This window comes from Sphaeramia orbicularis, chromosome 7 (assembly GCF_902148855.1).
Source record: "Sphaeramia orbicularis chromosome 7, fSphaOr1.1, whole genome shotgun sequence".
In the NCBI taxonomy this organism is placed as follows: Eukaryota; Metazoa; Chordata; class Actinopteri; order Kurtiformes; family Apogonidae; genus Sphaeramia; species Sphaeramia orbicularis.
In genome coordinates this window covers 24,917,494-24,939,935 of record NC_043963.1, presented here as the reverse complement: position 1 = coordinate 24,939,935, position 22,442 = coordinate 24,917,494, and the positions used below count along the sequence as shown (strand labels likewise).

The 22,442-nt window shown below is 37.9% G+C and overlaps 3 protein-coding genes across 3 annotated transcripts; 1 reads left to right on the top strand and 2 right to left on the bottom strand.

The window, feature by feature from the left end:
* Positions 1–439: 439 nt before the first annotated feature.
* On the top strand, positions 440–4,367 carry fkbp1aa (FKBP prolyl isomerase 1Aa). The gene is made up of 5 exons (XM_030137890.1): positions 440–569; positions 674–721; positions 1,269–1,381; positions 1,538–1,708; positions 3,720–4,367. Exons 1-4 carry the CDS (start codon positions 533–535, stop codon positions 1,667–1,669), a joined length of 330 nt encoding a protein of 109 aa, XP_029993750.1. The 5' UTR covers positions 440–532; the 3' UTR covers positions 1,670–1,708; positions 3,720–4,367.
* Positions 4,368–5,192: 825 nt separating this feature from the next.
* On the bottom strand, positions 5,193–12,476 carry snpha (syntaphilin a). Its single transcript, XM_030137845.1, has 5 exons — positions 12,316–12,476; positions 8,717–8,832; positions 8,480–8,611; positions 7,538–7,687; positions 5,193–7,412 (listed from the first exon to the last, which is right to left on the bottom strand). The coding sequence occupies exons 2-5, from the start codon at positions 8,764–8,766 to the stop codon at positions 6,155–6,157; spliced, it is 1,590 nt and encodes a 529-aa protein (XP_029993705.1). The 5' UTR covers positions 8,767–8,832; positions 12,316–12,476; the 3' UTR covers positions 5,193–6,154.
* Positions 12,477–14,243: 1,767 nt separating this feature from the next.
* rad21l1 (RAD21 cohesin complex component like 1) lies at positions 14,244–20,900 on the bottom strand. The gene is made up of 13 exons (XM_030138801.1): positions 20,485–20,900; positions 20,259–20,388; positions 18,599–18,698; positions 18,327–18,424; positions 18,011–18,118; positions 17,559–17,651; positions 17,204–17,311; positions 16,827–17,056; positions 16,602–16,722; positions 15,482–15,618; positions 15,266–15,370; positions 14,972–15,046; positions 14,244–14,606 (listed from the first exon to the last, which is right to left on the bottom strand). The coding sequence occupies exons 1-13, from the start codon at positions 20,629–20,631 to the stop codon at positions 14,421–14,423; spliced, it is 1,638 nt and encodes a 545-aa protein (XP_029994661.1). The 5' UTR covers positions 20,632–20,900; the 3' UTR covers positions 14,244–14,420.
* Positions 20,901–22,442: the final 1,542 nt, after the last annotated feature.

Sequence of the window (22,442 nt, the reverse complement as noted above, 5' to 3'; positions counted from 1 at the left end):
TTTTGTTTTAAATGTATTTAAAATTCTATGTTTTATTGTTTGCAATCTTTAGTCTTGTCTATGTGTTTATAACTTGTCTTTTATTTTCGTGAAGCATTTTGAATTACCCTGTGTATGAAGTGAACTTGCCTGTTATACCACCAACTTAAAACTGGGGTGTTTGCACATTTTTTTCTATAAATTTCACCTGGGATCAATATAGTAGTGCGACAAGAGGATAAAACATAGACAGACACATGGATTATTATATGGTAAATGTTATGATCATGCTTCACTCAGTCTGAATTATGCATAGGTTGACTGTACTGCATATTTACCTCCCACTGATTACTTATAGATTGAGCTGTTATCATAATCTGACACCTGTGTTGAGATGTAGTTTTCATTGGACTGACTTACATGACAATAATATCCTGCATGGTGTGTGTTTTTAAGCCACCCACCCCTCCGCCCCTCCACAGGCCGCCCCTGCCGCCTTCTTCCGCTCACAGGGCTGGAGACTCGCCGAGAGAAAGGATACGAAAGCGCAAACATGGGAGTAGAGATTGAGACCATAACTCCGGGCGATGGTGGGTTTTACTAGCGTTATTTGACCCCAGACTATTACGTATCATTTCCAGAAGCTGTAGTCAATAACCCAGATGTTTTATTTCCTATTTGTGCCTATTTTCAGGACGGACATTTCCAAAGAAGGGGCAGCGCGTCGTTGTGCACTACGTCGGTGAGTGTGGAGGATGGACTGGTGCAGGAGAAACATTTCCACTAAATTTGAATTATTTCTGGCTTATACTAGCAGCCTGGAGGGTGCTGGTTAAAAAGCAAAGTGTGTGAAAGCTCAGTGATTTATTGGCATGGTAGATCCCGTATGTTATCGCTTGTGTTGGTGTTTCCTCAAATGCTGTTTCTGCTGGCTATATTAGCGGCTATTAGCTAGCATTTTATTTCCTCTTACATTTACTGTTTATTAAGCCTGTTCGGTTGACAGTGACATAAGTTAAGTACGGGCTAAACCCAGTCGTTTACCTATCCATTTCGTAACCTTGTCTGTGGTTTTAGTGAGGTGGGGCCACAGTTGAGCTAACGGTACCGTACTTAGTGGAGCCACCTTACGAGCTAACCGGCCCACTGATGATGCTAGTAGGCTAACGTTAGCCTAGCTGCTAGCTGTCAGTTACCGTTAGAAGGATAATGTGACTCACTGACATCCCAGGTCCGCTCAGCATCCTGTAACATACATGGAAAAAACTCCTCATTTTTTGTTTTATCAGGCACATTAGAAGACGGAAAGAAATTCGACTCTTCGAGGGACAGAGGAAGGCCTTTTAAATTCAAGATTGGAAATCAGGAGGTTATCCGTGGATGGGAAGAAGGATTAGCCCAGGTAAGGAGGGGTTGGTTCCCCTGGAAAACCCTCACCCTAACGCACCCAGCAGGTGGAATAACAAGCAGACGTCTTAGATTTACTTCGATAAACAGTTGCATTATTATTTGACCTAAAAAAAAAAGTTGGTAAACTTTCTGTCTCTTCTGTCCACAGATGAGTGTAGGTCAACGAGCCAAGCTAATTTGCTCACCGGACTATGCCTATGGCAGCAAAGGGCACCCCGGGGTCATCCCACCCAACGCCACCCTCACCTTCGACGTGGAGCTGCTGGGTCTGGAAGCCTAAAGCTTGTGCACTCACTTTAATTCCACTCAAACTTTCAGGGTAAGTCCATATTACACTGACTGTGTTTACATGCACACTTGTGTCCTGGTGATAAGTTGTATCCTGGTTTTGATCATATTCAGGAGATGGCGTTTACATGACACACAGAAATCTGGCTACTTATATTCCTGTTTCCATAATATCCTGGTTACTCATTACTGCCAATTGTGCCTGTGATGTTTACAACATAATGCAGTCATTTAATCTGACATTTCAGTACACTGTAAAACCTGATGAGTTGGAACAACTTAAGTTATTTGTAGAAACCACAAATGTGTCTAGTCATTTGAGTTTAACTATGCATAAAAAGTGATTTGATTTGAGAACAGATAATTTGGTGAAGTTATTACATTGACTATTTTGGTTACATTAAGTCAGTTAAAGTTATTTGGATCAAATTAGACTAACTAAAATGGCAAAGGGCGCTGCATCATGGGTCATTAGTATTAGATTATGATCAGCTGCAGATGTCTGACCATGTGAGGAGTCTTCATCCCGGGTGGGCGTGGTGGAGAAGCCAAGCCATGACACCATGAATCACAGTCCATGTGTCAGGAGAGATAATGTGGGAACACAGTGGTGGAGATGAATCCTGCTCATAGACTGACAGCGGCAAGCCATCTCCCCATGTAATGTTATGACAATGCCATCATCATGTTGTGGGTTTGTCTTACTGGTATTCATCTACTACAAGCATTTGGAGATGAGATCAACAGGTAAACATGTACTTCCGATGTTATTCTGTTATTGTCAACGTGTAGGACAAGGAGTAAGATGAAGAACTGCAGTTGTGGCTCAGACTACGTATAAAGTTATGGTCTAATAAATGCAGGGTATGCACCAAGACGCACATGATGAAATACTAAGCAAGTACAAATTTATAAATGAAGGAGAAATAATATTTTAATATGCAGTAGTATTTGCTGTTCCAACCATAAATGTTTTGTATACTGATCTGGTAAATAAAATGATGTGACGTGAAACATTATTGGAAAGATTTCAAGAAGCTCAAAACTTGATTGTTTTGTAGAATAAGCCTAAAAATGTTAATCATACATACAGATGCATTATTTAGTTAACAATACAATGATACTTTATAATATTTCTAAAATAACATTTAAACAATATTTATTATACACTGTAACATTTTTTGAAAGCAGTTTTTATACAAGAATAATTTTTCAAGCGTTAAAGTATCAAAAAACGTTAATCCCTCAACAAATTTAAGAAATGGACTGGTCATTCAGCTGTGTATCTAAAGACCAAATGACAGAACAGAAACGTTTCAAAAACGGTACCTGTTCAGTACCTGTTCCACTTATAAAGTTAATGCGTATTGTTATGTTTATGAAGTGTTTTCCACTTGCAATTTGACTCATTCTGCTGTTCCTGTTGGGGAAGCTGATGTCATTACTGACAGACAAAACTCCTGTGTCAGTAGCTCCAAGTGTGAAATGCTTTCATTGCTGGTGCTATTTTCCTATCTCTCTTACTTTATTTTGCACCTGCGCAGTACTCTGCCATTGCCCTTAACCGGTATAAGGTTATCAGAATTCTTACTCTGATACTATTGGAGTACTCCAGCTGGAGTATTTAGGTTTCTTGTAGCTAGGATAAGGTCCTATCCAAAACATTGAAATCAACATACAGTACTTACATGCACAACATAAAGATGGGATACTCCAAAAAATCCAACAGTATTTGGGATACCACTAAGCAAAGATCATGGAACTGGTGTAGCTTTTTAACATTGCATGTGCATCGGGGTTCTAAAGTAAAACACTTAGGTTAATTCTTCATACATCCCCTCTGTGGTGTCATTTTTTTTCTGCATTGTGCTCACACGCACACACACTCTTAAACTGACTATACATTTAACCCTTGTAATTAACACTGTAGTGTCAAGTGATTAAATGGTATGTACATAACAAGCTTTAGTGTCCAAGTCCCATAATCTCTTCTTGCCTCTCCTCCTTAATCACCGCAATAAGACTTTTTCTTCTCCATGCAGGTTGACTCCTATCTCGGGAACATGGAGGAAAATGTTAACAGATGATTCCTGCTCTTGATTCCTGCATAGGACCTATGTCTATAGCTTCACTACTTCACTCTCTTTTCCATTTAGTTACAAATTGTGTTATATCACTTGCTTTAAAACTTTATTCTCCATACTATATTTTAGATTCTATACAATAAGTCATAGACCATCCCATCCCATGTATGTTGTCATATTCTGCTATGTATTTTTTTATTGTGATTTTTTTTTTTTTTTTTCTCTTTTTTTTTTTGGTTTGTTTTATTTTGGTCAACAGATTTACAAACTGTCTGCCGTCAGGACCAGGTTTTAGATAAATGTCATGCAAGTATTGAATCAGTCTCATTCCTGTGGCTCTGTGGCCTTTTCACTAAAATTGTATTGATTGCGGGTAATGAATTGTCTTGATTAAAAAATAATAAATTGTTGTTTCACACATTGATATTTCTATGAACTACCTTTGTGATACTAGTTATTGGGATAAAGTATTGACTATGTTGTAACCAGGGATTCATGAATCAAGCACATCATTGCCATGAATACAGGTTTCTGAAAATGTAGAATTTGCTTTGTCTATGCTGCAGAATAAATTCTTACTAGAGTAAAATTACTCTACTAAATGTTCACAACTGGACACTGTCTTGTTGAGTGCTGATTTGAGGATTTAATTTTGTCAAATGAAGACCTTGGAGTGAAAAATATCTTCTCTGGCAGGAGGTTGTTTTTTTTTGACTTGCATGATTTTCCCACACAAACTTTGAGGCACACCTTCAGATTTGTGATCTTTATTTTTGATGGAGTTGTTTGTAGCGAGCTGTGGATGTTGTCAAAGGTCTGTTCCTTGAACATTAAAAGAGTAATTTTAACAGACTACTATTTTGGACTCTTAGGTTCCTGAATGCATAACTGAAATGTTCATGAAATGGGCTAATTCAATCTCCCATTCACTTGTTAATATTAATGGTGCTGAAAGAAATTTGATTTTAAAAAAATCTTTATTGTCAAAGAGAAAATACAGTCAATGCATCACTGCCCCTGGCTTGTGCAGAGCAGACTGGATAGTCTAGTGTTAAATGCAGGTTATGCAGTAAGATGCACATGGTGAAATAATAAGCAAGTACAAATTTATAAGTGAAGGAGAAATAATATTTTAATATGCTGCAGTATGTGCTGTTCCAACCCTAAATGTTTTGTATACTGATCTGCTAAATAAAATGTGATGTAAAACATTATTGGAGAGATTTCAGGAAGCTCAAACCTTGCTTATTTTGTAGAATAAGCCTAAAAATGTTTACCATACATACAGATGCATCATTTAGCTAACAACACAATAGGGACACTAATATTTCTAAAATTATATTTAAACAATATTATATACTGTAACATTTTTTGAAAGCAGTGTTTATACAAGAATAATTTTCAAGTGTTAATCTTTAGTTGCTGTGCAAACATTTTTTAGACATCACTGTATCAAAAAAACATTCATCTTTCAACAAATTTAGGAAATGGACTGGTCATTCAGCTGCGTATCTAAAGACCAAATGACAGAACAGAAACATTTCAAAAACAGTACCTGTTCAGAATGATCAATGACTTGATCAAATTAAAGTCCTTACATTCTGACTTCCTAAAGGAAACTTATGGTAACCAGTAGAAGGGAAAAATAGACTGTACAATGTTGAAACTTACTCCCATTTTTTTATTTTCAAGAAATCAATGATCTTTATGCAAGTACACCTGAGCACTAGATTTGACAACCATACTTTTAAGCTTCGGTACATAACCATAAATCCATGAATGGAAATGATATAAGTACAACGTTACAGTAGTCTGCAAATCTATTCACTTTTAACTTTTTTTTTTTCTCCCTGGGGATGAGTAAAGTAAATCTATACCTGTGTTTGTATATTTATTAGCAAGTCAGACAAGTTCTGACTTTTTTGTCTGAACGTGTTTGTTCTCCAAAGACTTTAATTGTAAAAGAAAACTTAATGCTGACATCAGGATGAAGGCTGAAACGTAGATTTTTAATCTCTTTTACTTCTTTGCGGTATAATAAAGTGTGTGTCTTCTTAAATCCAGGGGCTTTTTTAATTCAAGCAAGGAGAGAATCCAACCAAACTGTGTGCCACATGCAAATTGCTGTATTAGAGTAAAAACCACTTAACCTGCAGGCAGTAGCAGTAAGTCTATTTGAGAAAAGCATCTAATGTACAACTAATCCTTTGTTTTCTAATGCAAGGCATGACCACAAACTTACAAGGGCGTATGTGTGTGTATGATCTCAAAATCTTATAAGAGTGGATATCCACATGTTATTAAGACCTAAATGAAATCACTGAAGTCAGGATAGATGTAGCAGAGGTCTGGAGCATTTTTTTTACTGAGGAGTTGAAATGGAGCAGAAAATCTTAGATTGGAGTAGCTCCATTCATGCTGGTCGGTCTGTGTCCTCTGCCTGCACCCTGCCGACGAAGTGAATGGAGGGCCACAGCACAGCAGCCTCTCAGCAGGGATCCGATATGATACACGGGCATGTCCTCCTGCTGCGCCCCTCGGCACAGCCACGCCATTGTGGGCACCACCGGGACCGCCAGCGCTAGAAGGTCTACAAGGAAGTAGCGGCTCCAGTGACAATGCTGAGGGGTGTGCCCTTCTGCATTTGTGTCATCAGTTTGGTCCTTGTTGTCCTCCTCCCTCTCTGGTGCTGTGGTTTCCTGCTTCAGTGGGAGCTGAGCTATAGGAGGGGGCTGGGAGGTCTGGGGCTCTGCTGTAGTCTTTGTTACTTCACTTTGCGTGTCAGGCGGTACTGGCCCTATACTGTATAAATGCTCTGTTGGACACACAGGAGGTAAAGTTGATGGCAACGTCTGTGGTTCTGAGGGCATGATGTCTGCTGTTGCTAAGGAGATGACACTCAGCTCTTCAACGACGCTGTCCTCCTCATGCAGCCACGTCATCGTCGGGCTGCAGGCCTGGGAGCGAACCTCTGGCTTCTTCTCAGCTGCTGGAGCAGGGGTCGGAATAGGATCAGAGGCAGGAACGACAGCATTTGCCACAGCTATTGGGGCTTCTTCCTGAGGTAAATGCAGAAACAGGTGATGATGGGGAATGTAGGTGTGTCCGTTGCACCTGCAGCTGCTGCTGAGTGTGTGGCAGGAGTGTGACATTGGCAGCACAGCTCCCCCACTGCACAGCCTCTCAAAGGTAGAAGAACGGGGCACAGTTGGGGAGCCTCGGCTGTGGGCCTGTGGGGGCAGCTGCTCTGATAAAAGGGCCGCCTCCAGAAGCAGGTGGGTTTGTCCTGCTGGGCGAGATAACCCACTCGACTCAGGAGGGTTTGGGCTGCGTTCCAGCTGCAGAGCTTCGTTGCTTGTTCTAGTGTAGGTGGTGCCACGGCTCAAAGTGCTGGCTGGAGAACAACCACAGGAGCGAGACCTTCCTCCTGGCCGAGCAGGCTGTAACCCTGTATATGGCTTATTTTCATGTGGCTCAGGTTCACGAGCACCCATATTGCATCGCACAGACTCCACCACCTCTTGGAGGTGCTGGATCTCCTTGCGGGCCTCTTTCAGTGCTAACTGGGCCTCCACACGGTGACATTCCTCTTCTATCCAGTCTTCCTGCATCCTGTACAGTTGGGTCCTCAACTCATCTATTTCACAGTCCCTAAGAAAAAGCAAACAACTGGAAATTAGACTGGCTTAAGTCCGTTTTATAGATATAAGGAACAGTAGTGTAGGACTGAAAAAGCTGCAATGCCACAGAGGCAGGTAAAAAACCCAATGCTTCACCTGTGTTGTAGTCTTTCAACATTCTCTCTCAGCCTGGCTCGCAGATGTCGTATACACACCTCCTTCTGTTGCAGGGGTGTGAGGTACTGCTCTGGGGTCGGAGGTCTGATCCCATGGTTGTCACTGCAAGCTGTATGCTTCGCCTGACGCCTAAATCAACATTAAAAATGTAAGTGATGTGCTTCACTCATTACATGGGAGTGCTTCATCTGAGGAAAAAATAGTCATGAAGTGCAGAATGAGCCTGAGGCATAAGGGAACTAAGCACCTGAGACGTTTCAAGCTCTCCCACCACAGAGCTCAAAATGCACAAAAATGCAATATGAAGTGAATGAGCTGGCTGGCCAGTTTTATGCTTTTAGTTAATTTCTGCTGTGTCTTTCAGAGCTGGAGTCACGCTCATGTCCATGTGCACAGTAACGGATATTAACTCCATTTTTCATCCAAGCAATCACATTAATGTACAGTTCTCTCCTTGGTTTCAATGGGAAAAATAGGGAAAAGGATTTTTCACAAGAAAGACAGATTCATGGATTGACAATAGTCAGCAGGTTCTGTTCTAGGTCTTAGGCTACCACTGGTGAAATGTTCAAAGAATTTTTCTACTGCCAGTGACCCAAAGTTTTTGACAAATAGAATCATTCTAATACAACACTGGATTAAACCTTCACTGAGCATTTTCATGTACAATCATATCGAATAACCCTGAATTAATCAAATAATTGAGCTGGTAATTGTGATTCTTTGTCTATATTTTACTAGCTGAAGTCTTGGCTCATAACCTCAGATGAAGGTACACTGTTGAACATTCTCAGTGGAGAGTGTTTTAGTGTCCTGCACATCCAATAATCTTTAACATCAAGGACGGGCTACACAGGACAAGTCAACAAACAACATCATAACACGTTCTTTACAAATTGTGAACAGGTAGAAGCGTCTTACCTGGGTGTATTTGGATACGTCCTGGCTGCGGGGCTGCCTTCAAGTGCTCTAACCCGACCAGGATAGGTGTTGGTACTCAATGTGTCACTGTGGGCATACCGGCCACTGCATCCACTAGTGCCCACTGAGCGCCTTGGAGGAGATCATCACACACTAACTACCATGTCATATTAACAAAAGTCAGCTCTTTAAATATCAGTTGTATGTTTTAAACCACAGTAAAAGAGACGACAGTACCTGCGCTGACCTGAGGAGGACTTTCGGTTTGGAGTGAGAGACATTGACATGCGCTGGATGTTGTAACTCTCCTCTGATGTCTCTATGGAGGGATGCTAGGAGCCCTCAAAGCCAAACTGTCAAAACAAAAACAAAAAAAAATCACAAAAAGATGAGTTTAACATACGTGAAATATCTAACAGAGAATGAAACTATAACTGCACTGTAAGCCCGGACTTTGTATTTACTAAAATGCTTTAATTACAGTGTACTTAAATGACTTAAGTTTTATTCCATTACTATAAAATGTTAAGTATATTCTACTAATTTGTAGACATAGTCAAAAGTACAAAAACAGTTTAAGTTGAATGGATTTAAATCACTAAGTTTTAGTCATGACCACACTTTTTTCGATCGCTGCATTGCATTGTGGGTACTGGGGATGTTGTTGAAAATGTGTTATTTTTATGTGCAGGGGTTCAGCGGGGTGGTGGTGTTAGTGTTAATTTTGACTTAATGTGTATATGGCAATGTTTATTGGCCTGTTTGTGTTTGTTTTTGTATTTTTGTAGAGCTGCACCATGAGTGACAGCCATAGGCCCAACAATGGCTTTCCTGTTCATGACTATTTATCTGTCCAGTGGAAATTTATACACCTTGCCAAATTAAAACACATTCTACAATGGTAAATAACATTAAACTAACTCCCTACCTAACATCCATCCATGCTACAATATATTAAGTTTAATTTTTATGCAAAGCAATTCATATTGCCGAAGATTTTAATTTAAATCAATTTGGGATTGAGTCCATGAATTGATAATATTAAATTATAGATTATACAAAGCAATTGACATTGGAACAAATTTTAAGTTAAATTAACTTGGCATTTACTGTGTTCGACTTAAATAGCAATTCCCTTCAAATCAAGCATTTAAGTTTAATACACTCAAGTTTTCATTACTCATTACTTAAATTTTTTAAGGCAACGGGTTTACAGTTACATTACTTAAAAATTTCAATGTAATCAGTTTCAACTGTTTTTTTGAGTTAATTTATTGGGGTTTACAGTGTGCTCAGAAACACATTTTTGTACTGTACTGTACTGTGTGTGGTCCTTATGTATTTCTTCACTGTAAGTCATTGACAATAGTCTAACCCTACCCCTAAAGAAAATAGTGTTGTGCAGCAGTGAATAAGGCCTGCTTTCAGTGCTGACACAAAGGGAGCACAGTGAGTTCAGAGTCAGTGCAGCTGCTTCTCTGTGAGCCGAGCCTTCTCTCTGCAGAACTGCAGAGAAACATGATTAACCTTTGAATTAACTGTGTAAAAAAACACAAACACAAGAAAAACCTCACATTTGGTCCACTTGAGTACAGATTCCAAATTCTGCAAATACACTTTTCCTTATTCTTAATGGGAAGATTTGTATATGATCAGTAAAATGAATGGATCCATGCACTAAGTTAATATTTTTTCAGTTCAATCCTATGTCAAAGGCACTGGGATAAATCTGAGTACTTTCAAGAACTACTAATATCAACCTAAAATTATTGCTACGTAACTGTTAGATGTAAATAACTCCTGAAAAACTCAACAGATACGTTGCCCATAAAGTTGGAATAATACACATCAGTAATCACCTTTGACCTGGTGCAATGATTACATACTGAGTCCCAGTTACACTTTATCTGTCAAGAATAAATCACATCAAATAATGTCATGAAAAGAGGTAAAAATGTTTTATTCCAGCTTAAAGGGCAACACATATAATAGAGCCATACCTTATATCTGAACTAAATGCGATGTAAACTTTTCCATTATATTCGGCAATTTAGTGAAATACAAAAAAAAATCTGGCAGGAAGTGGAACCTGTAGTCCCACAAGTGTTTATAAAAAGGTCTATACCCAGATAATTTGAAGATGAAAAAGAATCAACAAATATTTGTAGATTTAAGCAAATTATTGGCAAAAACAATAGTAGCACTCTCATGGAAAAACAATGTCTTCAACTCTGCCTTTAGCCAAAATGAGTTACACAATAAAATATCAACTACATAATTTCCATCAGATCTGGGACTCCTTCATTTACTACGTAACTGGAACAGACTTGATTTTTGATTGATTGATTGATTGATTGATTAATGTATTTATTTTAAATATGAATGTCAAAACAGAAGAAAATAAATAAACAAAACACTTAAACATAAGACATATAATACATATTCAAAAAGGAGTGAGAAGACGCATAACCTATAAACTCCCACCCCTTCTCCTTAAATAATTAATAACAGTAATGATCTTCCTAGTCTAAGCATATCTATACTATATATTACATTATGACTGATACTTATTATTACTATTTTGATTTGATTTAGTGATTTAGTCTGAACATGCAATTAAATTTACCAAGTAAAACATAAATAATAATACAAAAATCAACAACCAAGACAATCTTAGACAGAAGAACAACACAATCATGTCTGAAAAGGGCATGTAAATGGGCATGTCTGAAAGGGACTTGACACATATGACAGAACTGAACAGTAGCTGTCTGCAGTGAACAATACAACAGAACCATTCTTCTTTTTTTTTCCTCTATAAAATGGACTAAAATAGATGATATCTCACTAAATCGATCCCCGGCCAAGAACTGAAATAAACTGGAGGGGCGGTTGGGAGAATTCAGCTTGTTTTGACATATTTGTTCAATACATACAACATGTCTTTGTTATGTTTGACTATTGGTGTGAGAAGTGAATGCCAAGAGACAAATCTGTGATGAGGACAGAATGTTCTCCTTTTTCCTCCAAAGTGAACAGGCTCCCTGCAGCTCTCTAAAGGTTAGGAACCAGCTGATGTACCTAAAATATACCTGCTGTACTCTAAGACACATTTACATTGGATACAGCCATGAGAGAGCTCATCACCTGAGAATGAAAACAGTATGAGCAGACAGTAAAATTTGTCCTATATTTATATTCTAGGACAATGATCCACTAAATTTCACCTCCCTCTCTTCTGTCTGCGCAACAAGTGGCAAGTACGTTATTGGTGAGAAATACGCAATCATGTTACGTAAGTGTGAGTATCAGTGTTTACTGTGGAGGCGACAATCATAGATGGATGAAATCCCACTTAAAGCACAATGTAATCCAGATATATGACAAAAACACAAAAGGATCTGTGTAAATGTGAAAAGGATGATGGTGGTGATGGTGCGCAATGGTTAGGTCATTTAATCGCAGTTTTTACATCTGTCGCCTGCAGTGTTAGATAATCAAGCAGAGTAATGATGATCACAGCAGAAAAACACAACAGTTTTACAAGTCTCATCATTGCTTTACATAGTCTAATGAGTACTGCAGCGTCCCAAAACAGGACATCTAACATCCCAGCAGGTACTTCTAATAATAAAAATACAAAAGAAATGCACTGTCCGCCTCTGAAATAATCCAAACATCTGACTCATGTATGATCAGATGTGTCCCATATAGGATTATCTAACAAATCCACTACATGGTTTCCCTCTGAGTATCTAAAACATGCGTGTCCGGATGCTGTAGACGCATAGAGACGAGCCTGTAATTTTTTATTTTTTTTATTTTTTTTACAGTACCATGTCGGCAGGTGGAAGTTTTGCCTCGTAGAAAAGCTCCGGTTCCCGCCAGACTTGATGGAGGTTGAAGAGTCCCTGGTGGTAGCAGGAAGAAAAGATGCTGCTGATGCTGATGCTGATGCGAGTCCATCCTGCAGCCATGTAGCCCGGAGATGAAATGAGGCAACTGCGTCTGCTGCAACGGCGCGTCTTAAAGGGACAGGACAGGACTTAGCAGGACCAGGACCAGGACCTGGACTGAGGCTTTACTGACCCACCTGCTTTTACAATAAGGTCTGAAATGAACGACTACAGACAAGAAACATCCTCCTTCAAATGCTTATAGGCCAGGGATGTCGAACTAATTCTCATTCAGGGGCCACATACAGCTCAATTTGATCTCAAGTGGGTCAGAGCAGTAAGATAATAACATCATCTATAAATAATGTCAACTCCAAACTTTTCTCTATGTGTTACAGTGAAAACAGTAAAATTACATTCTGAAAGTGTTTACGTCTACAAAATATCCTTTAAAGAAATGTGAATAAAACAAACAACCATGAACAATCTGAAATTTCTTGTGAAAAATTCGTACAATTTTAACAATACTATGCCTCAGTTTATCATTTACACAGGTGTCCAAAAACTTTTTCCACTACTCTATATCCAGATTGTATCTTATAACTGACTTTAACTAACTTTACTAAACCAGCAAACTCAGTGTTGGCCTTGGACTGGCACAACATTGTATAAATATTTTCCTTAACTTATAATATACTTATACATATTACACAAGAGGATTAGGGCCACTGGAAAAAAACATAGGGTCCTATATATACACATATAATTATTCTGCAAAAAAAAATCAGAATTCTAATTTTTTTTTTTTTTCCTGACATTCAGGGAGTGTCACTTTTACTTTATGGCATGCAGGATGAGTACAGCCGACTGACATGATGGATTTAGGTGATTTTTAATGCATCTGAGGTGTTCCGGAGGAAGCCATTTCACTATTAGATGAACAAAAGGAAGGGAAATAGATATCAGTGGCTTTTTCTTCAAATTTATGTGCACAAGTTTCAAAACATAGCACTCACTCACCTTTAGCTCATCTGAGAAAAGAGTCAAAATTCTGACTTTAATTTCATAAAAAAATATATTGGACCTTAATTGTTTTTTTGTCCCATGGCCCTAATCCTCTTCCGTAATGATCCCTATGGTGCTGTCACACTGCAAATTTTCCTGTTGTGGGACTATAAAGTAAATACCTTATACAGACTGAATGAGTTTAGTCAGTGTTTGGCCAATGAAAAAGAATTTATATCCACAGCAAAGTTGGTTCCAAATTACAAAATAAAACATTAATCTGACTGTATTTCAATATAATTCACCACAATATAACCCATAACATGTACTGACAATTTTAGACAGAGAAAAACATTGACTTATTTCATGTGTTATTGGCTAAAATAGGATTCATTTCCTAAAGCCATCACTATATAATCTAAAGATATGATCTACTGCTGACACAATCTATGAGATTATGAAGACCTCAAGTTGATAATGTACAATTTAATGTGCTATGCATAGTTTCCAAGAATAGAAAAAAATGTCCAGATCACAGGGACAGTGAATAGATTACATCTCAAAAGTGCAGTCATAAAGTTTTCTTCACAAGATAAAATGTATATCCTTCAGATGTAATGTTCTTTATGGATGTCAAATGTTTATTTTACTGACTGATATCCACAAATAACACAAGAAAAACATTACACAGATAATCTAGAGCCAACAATGTCACTAATACATGGACTTGGAACAGCTAACGTCTTGTTATGTTTAGATGTATACTTGTATACTCACAGGCATTCAGGGTATTAAATGACTTACAGTTAGTGCTTCTTCACGAAAAGCTCTAACAAGAGCTCTTAAAAATTTAAAGTGCCTGGAACAAGCAAGAACATGTACATTTTTGAGAAACACACAATAACACAAACATTGAAAACATTTTTAACACCAGTCCAAGAACCCTTTTGAATAAATTATATTTCATGTCATTCAAGCTCACATATCAATGCACATTTATGGTACTTATCCAAGTTAAGATAGAAATACAGCTTTTCCTTTTAAGACCCAAAGAACTTGGGTCCAGGTGATGCAAAGATGTCTTCGTAGGGGGCGCTCTGGTGCAGGTTGACCATTTGTTGTTTTTTCAGAACCAGGAGACAGAAGAAAGTGGATGCAGCCTGAGTGCAAGTCTTCCCTTTACAGAGTGTTTTCAGGCTGAACTTGTTGCCTTTGTTGCTCTGGCTCTGCCACACAAACACACACCACAAAGTTTAATTCTCCCAACATCACCTCTAATCTTCCCCTTTGCCTTCTCATGTTTGTCCATCCAAAGATACAGAAGATTTATATCTGACAACATTGCTGGGTGATAAGAACAGATTTTGTTACAGATTCCTTTCATTACAAAAGATTATACATTAATAAAGAGGCTTACAGCGAGGGCATATCCTTGAAATCCCCCCAATCCTCTGCTATAAATAAATCTACAATAATTGTTAGACAGTCGATATGAACTCAATTTGAGCTACATCAACCCGATAGTGGCAGAGTAATGGCCAGAGAACCAATTTGGAGACTCAAAGTTGAACATGTATTTTTAGCTTCTTACTTTCAGAGTGTTTAGGAGCTTCTGTGCTTGCCTGGTTATCCTTTTCTCCTCAAAGTCCTGGCTGTCCAGCATAGACTGTTAAAAAAAATAAATAAAAAAAATTCAGTCAGGTTTGCTGGGCATATCTCCAAAGCAGCATGGGGGAATTACAGCAGCCATCTGTCAAACACTGATAGACTCCAGCGTGCCTACTGTACCATCCATTATTTGTTCACTTTCATTTCATAGGTAAGTTTTGGATTCCCATAGCTTCATTCCCTAACGTACTATATGTAATTGTGTGTTCACAGACACCTGAATGTGGACGGAAGTAGACAGACTGTCCTCATTAGACTGATGAACAAACATGGAGTCTTCTGATGGAACATCTGGATGAGTGAACTCTGACCTGTTTTCAACCTGACAGACACAGCAGAGGTTATAAACCAAAGACTAAAAAGTTAAACAGCAAAATGGGTATTGAAAAAATAATCAGCATACCTTGTCTTTGTCAGAAATGTTAACGCTTACCTGCACTGACAAATCCAGTGAGTTATCGACCATGTGATCAAGGATTGTCATATCAGAGTTGTGGGTTTTCTCCTGATCAACTGATGAATCTAAGACACTTACATTGTCTGTGATGAGTGCACTTATGTCCCTCTGAACTATAAAAGACAGAGCCAGGAAAAAAGACAGAAGACAAAGTCATTCAGAACTCTACTATTTAGTATTACTATTTAAATCTTTCATTTAGTGACATTTAGCAGTGAAGTTTCAGTTGTCATTATACCCTCCCCACCCTCATTAAGTCTCTCATTAGAGCCGGTGTTTATTTTGTCCATTCTGGGCTTTTTATTAAAGGGGATAAGAACTCTGACACATTCAAACATAGGGGATGAAGGTAATTCATGAAAGCTACCAGCTAAAATACATGAAAAAAAAAAATGGTAGAAGAGTAGGTCCTTTCAGAACCCCATTAGAAACATGCAAACGCAGCTTGGTACACTGTTAGCATTCCTCTTTAGATATATATGTCAGGGTAGAGACTGCGATCTGGTAGGATCGGCGATTCTACCAGTAGAGACTCCGATTGTTGTCTCTACCAGTAGAAACTCCGATCCTGCCAGTAGAAACTCCGATCGGAGTCTCTACTGGTAGAAACTCTGATCCTACCAAACATTTAATAGGATCGGAGTTTCTACTGGTAGAAACTCCGATCCTACTGGTAGAAACTCCGATTGGAGTCTCTACTGATAGAAACTCCGATCTTACCAATAGAATTGCCAAATGCAAAGTTAATGTTGAAATTCCAAAGGTTTTGAGAAAATTGTTGTCATTTTATATTTCACAAATGGTTTTAATATTTGTTGCTTTCCATAAATTATTTATATATTGTGCTGAGACTAACTAAAAAGTCCAGATGTGGGTTAGGGTTAGGTAGGTAGGATCGGAGTTTCTACCAGTAGAGACTCTGATCGGAGTTTCTACCGGTAGACTCTGATCGGAGTTTCTACTGGTAGAATCGCCGATCCTACCAGATCGCAGTCTCTACCCTTACATATACGATTCCAAAAGCTCTGTGATTATACACTAATATAGACACGACTATGATTATTGTACTTTTAAAGAAACAAAACGAAACTGTCACTGAAATCAGGATTAGGAGCTGTTTCATCTAACACCTTCTTACCCTCTTGTTCATCCTGGCGTAATGCTTCAGTTTCTTCCACAACATGATATTTCCCCTGGAAAATACTCTTTGCAAAAAGCTGCAAAGGCAAGATGATCTTGGCTGTAACTCAATTTTTATACAGAGAGACAGTGATTGGTACATTGATTTTGATTCAGGTGGTAACAGATTATATTTTTTTACCTCCTTTATCTGTGGATTTATTACACTGGAACATGGCTGCGCAAACAGTTTATCTACACCTCCACTCTCCTGCCACTGCATGAGCTGACGGGTCGGTGGAGCCATCTCCATTGCAGCAATCAGATCCAAGTAGTCAGCAAGCTGCTCTCTGATGTCTTCGTTGTTCAGCTGCTTAGTCTCGTCTACAATCAGCTTGCGCTTCCTCTTCCCCCTCTTTTTCTCTGCATTTGCTGATGAAAAATTGTAAAATCTCATCAATCTATTACAAACAGCTGATTAGCAGCACAGACCAGATGCCACTTCCAGTTTGCCTTTAATTTGTGTAGTATTAATTTCCACGTTGAAGTAACACAGTTAAAATGTTTGGTTTTGCCTACGAGTGATAGCCACAGGTTCAAGGGCGAAGGCCTCATCTTCATTAGCAAGCAGGGTGGTAATATTCACAGTTGGAGTCTCCATTTTCACTGGATCTCCTCTGTCAGCATCTGGAAAACATATGGAGTCCTTGAAAACAAATATCCTTTTGCTGAGCGCGACATAAAATTATGAATTCTTGCTGTAACATCACTTTATGCAAACCACTGCAGATGAAAACCAAAATATGTACACAGCAGAATTACTGAACTACTGCAACTGCTTAAAGAAGGTGGTTGTACTAATTTAATGCAAAGTAAATAAATGACCTATACAAGTGTCATCAACTGTAAAATATCTATCACAATGACTTTTCACCTTGTTGATAATGTGATGTAGAACTCTGTGGATGTTCATTTTGAGGCTCTTGTAGGATCAAACTTGTAGAATCACTGGAGTTTGCAAGAAAGTCTACAGCATTAAAAAATACAAAAAATTACGTTTTGACAAAAACTCATTCAGGTAAAGTAATGAAATACTGCGCAGAAGTAATAATTGCACTTTAGAATTTAAATGTAACTTGAAGTCGTTTTTCCTCTAATTCCTCAGTTTTTGTTCAGCTGTCCACAAGGTTCTAAGGTTTATGTGTTTTATACTTAAGAGTTTTAAACTGTAAGTTGAAGTAGTAGTGAGTTTTTCTTGGCACTAATGAATAGTGGACATAAGGCTTTGAAATAGATTTTAACCAAATGCTAGTGTAGTCAGTGAATTGTTTGGCACTGTCAACAACAGTACAATGACAATGAAATTCATGTTGATTAATGCACAACCAAGAAGATCATATCCGGTGCCCTCATCTCCAAAAGCATCTTCATGTGAAGCCAAACTGTGGAAGCTTACATCCAGCAGCCCACTCGGATGGCCATGAGACTCTATTCCTTGCCAGAGGAGCAAACAAGAGACAAATTTGTCAAGACCATGTCAGCTAAACCCAAAAACTGCAATGTCAGTCTAATGATAGTAGAAATATTATAGATATAGATATATCAATTGCTGAGAATTTGTGACCACATAAAATTCCTTTTAAATAACAACATAAACAGCAAAAACCTAACACCACATCAAATGACACAAACAGTTTCTTACCAATGTCTGATAAGATCAAAAATCCAAAATCCTCCTTTAGAGTTATTTCCTCCGATCGACTCTGGTTCAGTGAAAAGTGGTCCACCACATCTATGTCACTAAGAGCCAAGTGTAAATACAAACATAAATAAATGACAACTGAATAATCACAGATACAGTATGTGACCACAATGTAAACATGATATTTTAGACACTGGGTCAATATTTATTCATGCAAACTGGAGTGACAAAATACTCACATAAAAGTCCGGATTTAAGGGGAACAACCGTACCTTGGGTGTGGCAGCTGGGTATCAAAGTCAGTGAAATCCTCAATCAATGTAATGGCTTTTAATGTGGCCTCAAGGCCCTCTAAGGGCAAATCAGTCTGACCTGGTATATTGAGAAAAGCAAAGTAGGTGATGCAATTGTTATACAGTACTGTGAAAAAGTTTTTAGCTGCCTTTAGCTTTGTTGTTTTTGGAAGATTTTTGCACCATCATACATATGTTTCAGTCTCTTTATTAAGACATAACAAGAAAATATAGGTAATACGTGCAAACTATTGGGTATGGGAACATCAAAAAAATCTAGTCTAAACAACAGGAAACATTTGGGTTCAACATGTGTCAATGAACCCTGAAAATTAGCACAGTAAATATAGTCACAGAGTTCAAGGCATGTAATTTTTGTCTGTGGTTGTTGTTTTTACATATTTCCTGTGTATTTCAGTTGTATCCTGATAAAGTGAATGTCCAATGTATATTTATAGTCAGTCTATCCCTGCCAAAACAAGTCTAATGGTAGCCTAAGACATTTGCACAGCACAGTATTTACAAGTCTAATATAGTAAATTAGGAGCAGCCACTGACTTTATAGCATTTCTTTCAAACATATTAATAGTGTGCAGTTTCTTTCTCAAATTATGATAAATTGACTTGTCAAAAAGAAACTAAAATTCTGAATCTACTGTTATTACTCATCTTGTCTGCAAATGCTGACATAGAAATACTTATCAGCCGTGCTAAAGTTGTAAGCAATTTAGCTGAGGGTGTCGAAGGAGAATTTCAGCAGCAGAGTGATGTCTACTTTCTATTTTATGCTATCTGTTTGTTTACAAAGTAATACAACTATATACAGCTTTGGAAATAACTGGACCACTGTGACATGGTGTTGAAATGTATTTCCTGCCTCTTCCTTTGCAGATTTTGGTGCATACTGCATTTTCTTCTGGAGGCTGTAATAACAAACAGTCTTATTTACTCCAAGTCTCTTAGCAATGACTCTGTGCCGGTATTGTCCTGAAGCACCTGTTTTGTTCTCCTACTCATGCAGTTCTCTTGGTTTAGTTACTTTGGACTGTCTCATCCTTACACATGTACTAAGGCACACAAATATAGTGTTGGCACATAATGGAGTTTTGGAGATGTTTTTAGTCAGAGTGTAAAATTTGGAAAGCATACCACTTCAGCGCTTGAGTTATGATATGAATTTCATCCACTGTACTCTTTTATACATCAGATTCTATTAAATTATAAACATTTATAATCATGACTGTGGAATGGCTGTTATGTAGAATTTATAGAGTAAAATCACATGTGTTCTCATAATTACTTCCAAATTGTAAATAAAATGCCTGTGTGGACATATACTTAATGTAAAATACAGTGAGTATGACACCCTCTGGTGGTTGTGCTAATGAGAAAAACAATTTCCCAGTATTTAAGGCATATAAAAAAACAGCCTAAGTGATAAGTGAAATCATCCCATTCTTCTGAACAGCCTCTGGTTTTTAAAGAAGCTATTTACTGTGACTACCTGCAGGCAGCATTTTCAGAGAGCAGTGTTTTGTTTTTCCCCCTCAGCCCTCACTTGTCAGTTTCATTATATTTGCATTTTAACATTTATCATACCTTTATTTGTCATTTAACAAAGGGGAGAGGTAAATGTTACCTGGTCTGAATGCCATTTTAATTTTAACCAAAGCATCATTGCAGTCTGCTAGGAGATACTTTGCTTTTCTGGAGTAGACCCGAACCACTCCCAGGAGGAGATGACCAGATGTCCGCAGACCAATTTTCATCTACAAACATCACACATACAAATGTCAATACTCACTTCAAATGGATGCAACATTTTTAACAACGTCTGACTTCAGTTTTGCCTTCTCAGTTTTTACCTTTGTGGATATTATGTCTCTGACGGTGTTTTCTAAATTGCACTCAAACACATGGGCCTTTGTGAGTTTTCTCTCCCAGTGGGCTGCTAACCAGATTTTGGCTAAATGGCCTCGCTTGGAGGTGAAAAGCTGCGTGTAGAACATCATACTGGAAAACCGCGGCGAATTTCACCTACGACAAACAGTTATTATTTATTTAGGCCTCATACATGCGCCTGTTGTATATTTTAATGGTTACCATTACATTAACCCAGCTAATATAATTAACCCGCTCTTTGCTGAAGGCTGACTTAATATTTCAATGGGCGCTTTAGCCAATTTCAAGGTCGCTATGACTAGTAGCTTAGTTACCATAAGAACGCTAAACTAGTTTTCCATCAACCAGCATTACAACGGCATATCTTTACCCTATTTTACAACCTAGAACGAAACATAAAACTGTTATAATTACTCTGTCACTTGTTAGGACGACCCACCTTAAGAGACAACAGCAGTATGCTAATGCTAAAGCCTACCTGAAATTAGACTATACCGCGTTTTTTTGACGTAGTGACATCATCACGGCTGACGACTTCCGTTAAAAAGGTCAAATTTTTCGAGTGATATAGGCTTCATTAAAAATGTTTTTAATTGTTATTCCTCGTTAAATATTTCAAATTAAATTTATATTCTTAAAGGGCATTTATATTTTTATTTTTCTCTTAGGATGGAACATGTTAAACAGGGCCTTGTTGCAGTTAGTAGAGCCATTGTGGATGGCCGAAGCTAACACGACCATTAGCTTAGCTCTCTTTCCCAAAACTGAAAACTATTCAGCACTTTACCTCACTGGCACTAAATTGGTTCATTAAGGTAGTTTTCTAGCCTTCACCTGCCAGTCAGTACCAAGAGAAGACAAATCTACTACATGGGTAAGGAGTTCAGGGTTTTTCAGTTTGTATGAGCTAATACTAATCTTGTCAAATGTAAATGAATGTCTAAATAAATAAATAATCAACCAAGTCATTACTAGAGTTTCCAGGCTATTAATGCACTCTATTAACAACTTTACCTTTAATGCAATGTTACCTTGAAAACACTTGCACTCCCTTCCTGTTTACATGCAACAAACCAGGTTAATGTTAGGGAATTGGACATTCTACAGATTTATTTAGCGCAAACAAACATATAAAGGCTTGGATATTCGTACAAAAAAGTTTTATTCACCTTAGAAAAAGTACATTTGGGATGAAATAAATTTAGATGTCACGTTCCACGACAGGTTTGATGAACATGGTAACTCATTTACCTGAATTTTTCTTGAGGGTTCACACAATATATTTTATTTGTACACCTCACACTGTCAACCTCACACTGTCAATTTACAGTGAAAACCACTGATAGTGAGCACTTCAATTAATCACTGAGCATATAATAATAATAATAATAATAATAATTATTATTATTATTATTATTATTATTATTAATATTAATAATAATAATAATAATAATAAAAGCAGTACTAGTATAACTAAGAAGTAGGTCTAATACTAGGTGTTATTAGTGATAATAAAGGTTAGTTACCTTGAAGTGCAAGTTCATTACCTCTTGTATTGGCGCATACATGTTGTAACTGTGACATATTTCCATTATTATATGAATTGGACTGTATTAGTGGCAGGTTTTTCCCAAGCAGCTGTTCGTAGTGCCCGTTCAAATGAGAAATATTCCCGTGGTATTTCTTAAACACACCTGACTTCGGAAAGTTCACAAGTCATTTCTCTTCATTGCAAAATGTTCTACCTTTTCTCATCGCGGATGCATCGCGACCACATTTTAGATAAACTTCTTAATAAGTTTGGCCTCAGGTACCTTATCCATCTGGACTCATACCCTGTCAGTTTTCGATAGAGAACATTATCTCAAAGTGCAGCAGCATCAGCATCTTTTGTAAGCTTTGACTCATATGTTTATCAGCT

What these genes read in the sequence shown, in the direction of transcription:
- fkbp1aa (XM_030137890.1), top strand. Translation starts at nt 533, where the DNA reads ATGGGAGTAGAGATTGAGACCATAACTCCGGGCGATG. An exon ending in GACCATAACTCCGGGCGATG is followed by an intron (nt 570 to 673) that starts GTGGGTTTTACT and finishes GCCTATTTTCAG; the next exon opens with GACGGACATTTCCAAAGAAG. An exon ending in CGTCGTTGTGCACTACGTCG is followed by an intron (nt 722 to 1,268) that starts GTGAGTGTGGAG and finishes TTGTTTTATCAG; the next exon opens with GCACATTAGAAGACGGAAAG.
- snpha (XM_030137845.1), bottom strand. Translation starts at nt 8,766, where the DNA reads ATGTCAATGTCTCTCACTCCAAACCGAAAGTCCTCCTCAGGTCAGCGC. An exon ending in TCCTCCTCAGGTCAGCGCAG is followed by an intron (nt 8,612 to 8,716) that starts GTACTGTCGTCT and finishes ATCTCCTCCAAG; the next exon opens with GCGCTCAGTGGGCACTAGTG. An exon ending in ACGTATCCAAATACACCCAG is followed by an intron (nt 7,688 to 8,479) that starts GTAAGACGCTTC and finishes ATGTTGATTTAG; the next exon opens with GCGTCAGGCGAAGCATACAG.
- rad21l1 (XM_030138801.1), bottom strand. Translation starts at nt 20,631, where the DNA reads ATGATGTTCTACACGCAGCTTTTCACCTCCAAGCGAGGCCATTTAGCC. An exon ending in GAGACATAATATCCACAAAG is followed by an intron (nt 20,389 to 20,484) that starts GTAAAAACTGAG and finishes TGATGTTTGTAG; the next exon opens with ATGAAAATTGGTCTGCGGAC. An exon ending in ACCCAGCTGCCACACCCAAG is followed by an intron (nt 18,425 to 18,598) that starts GTACGGTTGTTC and finishes CTTGGCTCTTAG; the next exon opens with TGACATAGATGTGGTGGACC.